The sequence below is a fragment of the Acanthamoeba castellanii genome (assembly GCF_000313135.1).
Source record: "Acanthamoeba castellanii str. Neff unplaced genomic scaffold scf7180000084740, whole genome shotgun sequence".
Classification (NCBI taxonomy): domain Eukaryota; phylum Discosea; order Longamoebia; family Acanthamoebidae; genus Acanthamoeba; species Acanthamoeba castellanii.
Genome location: NW_004457372.1, coordinates 240317 through 247390, shown reverse-complemented (window position 1 = coordinate 247390; position 7074 = coordinate 240317). Strand labels below are relative to the sequence as shown.

General features: G+C 58.8%; 4 protein-coding genes across 4 annotated transcripts; 3 read left to right on the top strand and 1 right to left on the bottom strand.

The window, feature by feature from the left end:
• Positions 1–30: 30 nt before the first annotated feature.
• Positions 31–501, top strand: ACA1_391700 (uncharacterized protein; the record flags this gene model as incomplete). The annotated part of the gene is made up of 1 exon (XM_004336763.1): positions 31–501. One exon carries the CDS (start codon positions 31–33, stop codon positions 499–501), a length of 471 nt encoding a protein of 156 aa, XP_004336811.1.
• Positions 502–622: 121 nt separating this feature from the next.
• On the bottom strand, positions 623–2831 carry ACA1_391690 (phytoene dehydrogenase; the record flags this gene model as incomplete). Its single annotated transcript, XM_004336762.1, is given in 6 exon segments — positions 623–1243; positions 1258–1554; positions 1687–1796; positions 1899–1965; positions 2039–2168; positions 2281–2831. The coding sequence occupies 6 exon segments, from the start codon at positions 2829–2831 to the stop codon at positions 623–625; spliced, it is 1776 nt and encodes a 591-aa protein (XP_004336810.1).
• A 558-nt stretch (positions 2832–3389) lies between these two features.
• Positions 3390–6136, top strand: ACA1_391680 (squalene and phytoene synthases superfamily protein; the record flags this gene model as incomplete). The annotated part of the gene is made up of 7 exons (XM_004336761.1): positions 3390–3535; positions 3797–4092; positions 4240–4650; positions 4765–4865; positions 4964–5553; positions 5653–5851; positions 5933–6136. 7 exons carry the CDS (start codon positions 3390–3392, stop codon positions 6134–6136), a joined length of 1947 nt encoding a protein of 648 aa, XP_004336809.1.
• A 209-nt stretch (positions 6137–6345) lies between these two features.
• ACA1_391670 (Ankyrin repeatcontaining protein) lies at positions 6346–6895 on the top strand (the record flags this gene model as incomplete). Its single annotated transcript, XM_004336760.1, has 3 exons — positions 6346–6534; positions 6618–6801; positions 6888–6895. The coding sequence occupies 3 exons, from the start codon at positions 6346–6348 to the stop codon at positions 6893–6895; spliced, it is 381 nt and encodes a 126-aa protein (XP_004336808.1).
• Between the last annotated feature and the right edge of the window lie 179 nt (positions 6896–7074).

Sequence of the window (7074 nt, the reverse complement as noted above, 5' to 3'; positions counted from 1 at the left end):
ATCCCCGGCGCCAAGGAGGACGGCCAGGCCATGGACGCCACCATCAACTCCTCGGTGATGCCCTTGTCACCCAAGAAACAGCGCGGCGCCGCGCCCGCCGCCAAGGGCGCCAAGCGCAAGCGAGCCGTGAAGCAGCAGCCGCCGCCTGCGCAGGACGAAGAGGTGCAGCAGCAGCCGAAGGAGAGCGAAGCCGAGAAGGGCGAAGCCGACCAAGAGGAGGAGGGCCAGGGGTCGCAGAAGAGCGCCAGGGCCAAGCGTCCGCGACGCGCCAAGAAGCAGCCGGCGCGCGAAGAGGAAGAGACGGCGGCCAACGGCGAAGAAGCCGACGAGGACCCCCTCATGACGAACAAGAAGAGCGGCGGCGGCGGCAGCCAGGGAGGCAGCCAGACCAAGGAGGCCGACGGTGGAGACGAGGAGGAGAGCAGCGCCCCCAGCACTCCCACCAAGAAGGTGGTGCGACGGAAGCTCGCCCGCCGCACCACCCGAGGCGGCGGCCACTAAAGCTTCTCTTCTGTTCCGTCGTCTTCGTCGTAAGAAGGAATAAACGAGCAACGTGTTGTAAAAAAAGTGTGTGACGACTCTCATGTTGCTGTGTTGGAAGAAGAAGAAGAAAGGCAGTAATTTACAGAACAAAGTAGAAGAGGAAGAGGAGGATGGCGAGGAGGTAGAGGAGGACGACCCAGGAGGAGAAGAGGGAGGGCTTTCGCTTCTTGCCGGTGGCGAGGTAGTGCTGCACCTCGTCCTCGACCAGGGCGGCGCCGTGGAGCACGATGGGCACGCCGGTGCCGGGGTGGACCGAGGCGCCGACGAAGAACATGTTGTCGTAGGTGGCGTGGCAGATGCTGGGCCGCATCCACCCGATCTGGGTGACGTTGTGGCTCAGGCCCAGCGCGGCGCCGTGCTGGAGGTTGAACTTGTCTCGCCAGGTGAGCGGCGTGTTGATGCGCTCGGAGATGATGTGTTGGCCGATGTCGAAGCCGAACTTGGTGTGGAACACGTTGAAGACGTACTTGCGCGCGTAGTCGGTCAGCTTGTCCCAGTCCTGGAGGCGGTCGGCCTTGATGCAGCTGATGGGCACCAGCACCGTCACCGCGTCCTTGCCCCGGTCGGGCGACGCCGACGGATCGATGCGCGACGGGACGTGGATGTAGAACGACGGGTGCTGCGGCAGCCCCGAGTTCTGGAAGATGTCGTCGAACGACTTCTTGTAGTCGCCGTTCAGGAAGATGTTGTGCGCCGACAGCTGAGGCACCTCACAATCCAGACCCCTTTGTTCGTAACAACATGAGGAATGTGAGAAAAGCAGAAGATGATGTGGGTGATGATGGTGACGGTGACGGTGATGATGATGAGGGGCTGGTACCAGTAGAAAGAGATGGTGGAGGCGGTGTACTCCAGCTGGTCGACCTTCTTGGCGTAGGGGGTGGCGGGGAGGAGGTTGTTGTAGGCCCACGGCGCGTCCGCATTGCAGACCACCGCGTCGGCCTTGACGTACGACCCGTCCTGCAGGAGCACGCCCCACACCTTGTTCGTCTTGCTGTCCAGCACGATCTCCTGCCCGCACCACACGAAACACACATGACACACACGCGCGTGCCACGAACAAAAAGATCAGCACACGGCACACAACAAAAGAACGTGCGAAGGGCGTGTAGATGACATGTCTCTACGGCTGGTGGCGTGTACCTTGACGTTGCCCCTCTCGCCAAAGTGGAACTGCGCGCCGTGCTGGGTGGCGATGGACTCGAGCGCCGACACCACCGAGTGCATGCCGCCCATCGGGTACCACACGCCCTCTGCACCCATAAAAGTGAAGCGTGCCGTCAGCACTCACACACGTGTGCGTGTGCGGTCGCGCGTGCGTGCGTGCGTGCGTGCGTGCGTGCGTGCGTGCGTACCGGTACACTCGGTGTAGGACAGCAGACTGAAGGTGGCGGGCGAGTCGTAGGGCGAGATGCCCATGTACTGGAGAGGGAGAAGTTGGGCGGTGATATGATCGATAGATCATCGGGGACAGATCTCAGCAGGCTGTGCGTACCATGGTCTGGAAGCTGAAGGCCTGTCGCAGCTTGCTCGAGGAGAAGAAGTTGGCGGTCCGCTGGTAGAGCTTGTTGAAGACGTGCAATCGCCACACCATCGAGAGGTGCTTCGGGTGGAAGAACTCCCACCTGCCAAGCGCCACATGTGAGTGCTCTACACGACGAACACAATACTACGCGACACACGCGACACACACGACACACACACGACCACACACGACACACACAGTTGGGCGCGTACCAGGCGTTGAAGTTCTTGCTGAGCATCTTGGTGACCGAGTCGTTGTAGTGCACGCCGGCCTCTTTCATGTAGGCGAGGAAGCCCAGGAAGGCGCCCTCCTCTACCTTCTCCAGCTCGCGCTGCATCTGGGCCATGTCGGAGGTGAGGGTGATGTGGGAGCCGTCGTCGAAGAACATCCTGTAGTTGGGATCGCACTTGACCAGCTTGAGATGGTCCTCGATGTCGACGCCCAAATCGTCGAAGGTCTGCTTGTAGGATTGCGGCATCAAGTAGAGACTCGGGCCCTGGTCGAATCGAAATCCCTCGGGCGTGTGGATGAGCGAGCATCGGCCACCGCTGAATGCGTTCTTCTCGAGCACGGTCACGCGGTAGCCGTGCTTCTTGGCCAGACGAGCTGCCGTGGCCACGCCGCCCACGCCAGCGCCGATGATCACCACGTGCCTGCGGCCATCTTCCACACCACCGGCTGCAGAGGCTGAAGATGGCGGGAGCAGTCCGGCCTCTACGTCGTCGCCCACGTCCCTAGCATCCCATTCTTCCCGCTTCAACATCGCGATCTGATCTTGTGTGTTGGAGATTTGTGAAGCTACACGAATTCGAAATCGACGCTGATTTTTTGCAGGCGAGGCGAGCGGCAGACAACGCCACAATATTGAATGGAAATGTACCTGTGTTGTTGGCTTTTACACGTGTAAAAGGAGGGAAAGATGGCGTAAAGAAGAGGGAACAGTTACTCTCATCTTACGCCTTTTGTACTCTGGTTTCGTGCCATTCTCGTGGAGCTGATCACTCGCTCGCCCAGTGGCTGATAATGCGTAGGTGTGCGCGGAAATCACGTGTGAACAAAACGTGTTCCAATCCGTCGATTGGTCGCGGAATGATCGCAATTATGGAAATAGGCCGTGCACCAATGGCCTAATTCTATTGCGGGGACCTCGCTCCGAAATTTCCGTTACCGCGCTGTGGTACCTGGTGGCGTTTACAACTCACTGCCCCATCTTGGTGGAGGTCTAGGGCTTGGATCTTGCATTCTCCTACACAAAACAAGAAGAGCTCTAGCATAAGAAGAGACAGGAGGTTGAACGAGCCTCTACGAGCACGGCCACAACATGTTGACCTACACGCAGGTGCTGTTCCTGCTGGTGGTGCCGCCCGCGCTGGTGCTGGCCTTCCTGACGCGGCCGATCGTGGGCAAGATGGAAGTCTACAAGCTGCTGGCCCTCGTCGTCATCGCCTTCGTCTACTCCACGCCATGGTACCTCCATCTCTTCATCTCCATCTTCCGCGTAGCGAGTTTACACGATTTTGAAACAAATGGCGATTCTCACCCCGTTCGCACCTCTCGTTGCTGCAGTCCTTTACAAGTACTTTTTATCATCTATTTATCTTTTATTTCAATTTAATCGATTTTTAAAATAAATAATAATAACTACTTCATTCCGGAGCTCAGTTTGTCCACGCCTGACACCGTGGTGTGTGCCGTGTGTGTCGTGCGTGCCCACCACTTGAACCCCAGGGACTACTTCAAGCTGGCTCACGGGGTGTGGGGCTACTGCGAGGGCTGCGTGCTGTTCACGGTGTGGCTGATACCGTTCGAGGAGTACTGCTTCTTCATCCTGCAGACCGTGATCACCACCCTGTGGAGCACGCTCGTCTTCTACCCGCAGCTCCCGCTCCTCCGCTTCCTCGCCGCCCGGCCCGGCGCCCTCTCCTCCTCGCGCCTGGCCACCCTCTTCCCCGTGCTCCTCTTCGGCGCCCTCGGCCTCCTCGGCTGGCACATCGCCACCCCCAACACCCCCAGCTTCTACCTCGGTACCATATCGCCACATTCTTCTTGTCGACACATGCATTCTTGGATAGTATGCTCCCCTATATATATCACCAACATACTGATATAACAAACAACATGTTGATGCTGTTGCTGGTGATATATGTTGGTGGTGTTGTAATGTTGAGCAGGATCGATCATGTGGTGGGTGTCGCCGGTGTTGATGCTGCAGTGGGGCCTGGCCGGGCGCTACATCATGCGAATGGGCGCCGGGCCGGTGCTGACCGCCATCCTGGCCCCGACGTTCTATCTGTGGTTCGTCGACGTGGTGGCGCTCAACAACGGGGCCTGGTTCATCGCCCGCGGCACGAAGCTGGACGAGCTCGAGCTCCCGATGGCGCTGCCGATCGAGGAGGCCACCTTCTTCCTGGTGACCAACGTCATGATCGTGTTCGGATTCCTCACGTGGGACCGCACCGTGTGCATGGCCGAGAACTGCGCCGAGGGCGGCCGCCTGGTGGGCAGCGACGTCCACGTCGACACCGCGCAGCTCGTCAAGCGATACATCGCCGCCGTCTTCAAGTCCGACGACGAGATCTCAGGTTCCATCATCATTACCACCATCATCTTCTTTAACGACAGCCACAAGAAGAAGAAGAAAGAAGAAAAAGAAAGAAGAAGGTTGGCCCTGACGTGTGATGGGTGCGGTGGTGCAGAGAAAGCGGTGGAGGATGTGAGCCTGTCGCTGCGGCTGATCACGAAGGGCTCCAAGTCGTTCCACCTGGCCTCCACCTTCTTCCCGCCCGGCGTGCGCCAGGTACGTACCAACAGACCCATCTAGGCCGAATGGGCAACCACTCAACATCACTCATGTCGCGTGTCGTGTCGTGTCGTGTTGCGTGTGTGCGAGAACAGGATATCATGCAGCTGTACTCGTGGTGCCGCGTGTGCGACGACCTGGTGGACGACAAGCTCGCGCAGAAGAACCACGCCTTCGTGCGCCAGTTCTTCGACAACTTCCTCGACTCGGTCTACGCCGACGACGCGCTGGCCCCGTCGGGCTCCATCCGCACCAGCGACCCGGCCTCGTCCATCGTCATCCGCCCGGCCGGCGAGCGCCACCTTAAAAACCAAGACGGCGACCACCTTAACGAACTGCGCGAGGTGGTCGTCGTCAGCGCCACGCCGAGCGAGAGCGTGCTCGACAAGCTGCTGCCGTTCGAGAAGATCTCGTCGTTCCGCTGCATCAAGCGCCTCGTCGACAAGTACCACATGAAGCGCGAGGAGCTGGCGGAGCTGATCGACGGGTTCAAGCTCGACATGGACATGGACCGTCGCGAGGTCAAGATCGGCACCACGGACGACCTCATCCACTACTCGTGCTGCGTGGCCGCCTCGGTGGGCGTCATGTGCTGCCGCATTTTCAACATTCCGAGCCATCGCACCGACGTCTACGAGCGCGCCCGCGACATGGGCATCGCCCTCCAGCTCACCAACATTGCCCGGTAAACGACGCACGACGCACGACACACGACACACGACGACACGTATGAAGCACGACATGGCATGGCATGCTGACTGCGTGCGGTTGCGTTGCAACACAGGGACATTGTGACGGACGCGAAGATCGGGCGGGTCTACGTGCCGCTGCAGTGGTTCGAGAGCGAGCAGGAACGGCAGGAGCTGCTGGACCACCCGTGGAAGAACCCCGGCCGCCTCCGCCAGTTCGCCGAGTCACTCATCAGCCTCTCCGAGCCCTACTACCGCCGCGCCGAGGAGGGCGTCGCCATGCTGCCCCACGAGGTACGCACCGTGTGTGTCATTGTGTCATTGTGTGTGTGTGCGTGTGCGTGTGCGTGTGCGTGCTCACGTGGGTGCACACAGGCACAGAAGCCGGTGATGCTGGGGCTGCGGTTCTACAAGGAGATCGGGCACATCATCCTCAAGAACCCGTCCTACCCGGAACGCGCCCACGCGCCCCTGATGGACAAGCTCGCCATCGCACTCCGGGTCTACTTCCCCCCGACCTACCGAGACATCGGCGTGGCCCTCGGCTACTCTCTCTTCCTTGCCTGCCTCTTCTTGTGATTTTATTATTTATTTATTCTTTCGAAGATATTTATTTTGATAAACTTGGCCGAAATTCGGTGCAGTAGTTGGAGTGGATTTGAATTCTGGTTGGTTGTAGTGGCGCTGACGTGGCACCACAGAAATGCGGTGTTCGAGCAAACTGGTGTTGTCGAGATCACACCACATCGATCAATTTATCAACATCGCACATTCTATTGTCAATCGCCATGTCTGAGAAGTCTGGATTCATTTGGGCCGTGAGGACTGGTGATGTGAAGGGCGTCCAGGATGGCCTTTCTAAGGGCGAGAACGTGAACCAGGTCGATGAGACCGTGAACAGGCGCACGCCTCTTCACCACGCCGCTGACTTTGGTCACGCCGAGGTCCTCCAGATGCTCATCGCCAAGGGCGCTGACGTACGCTTCCCATCCCTTCCCCTAGGGTCAGCATACGTGGAAATGCTAATGGATTCCTCTACACATTTTTGCACCATTTCCAGGTGAACGCTCAGGATGCTTTCGGCATTACGCCCCTCCTGGCCGCCGTCTACGAGGGTCACACCGAGGCTGTGCAGGTGCTGGTCAAGGCCAAGGCTGACGTGAACGCCAAGGGACCTGATGGCATGAGCGCTCTCGAGGCTGCCGAGAAGGATGAGGTCAAGGCCATTTTGAAGTCTGCTGGTGGTACGCTTCCGCTCCTTCTTCCATGAATCAGTCCCCCCCCCAACCAACATCCTCGCCTCACACACTCTTCCTCGGCCACATCACAGCCAAGTAAAAATGTGTGGAAAACAAAAGGACTGGGTGGCCTGGCGAATGCGAAGCCCCCTCAATTCGTGTACTGTGGTTCGATCAAATTAGCGCTATGAAGTCACACCTGTACTCTCCTAGCAATACCGCCTTGCCCCCCTCCCGCTCACTTGTTTCAATTTAACAATTATTTCTCATTTCGAAGCT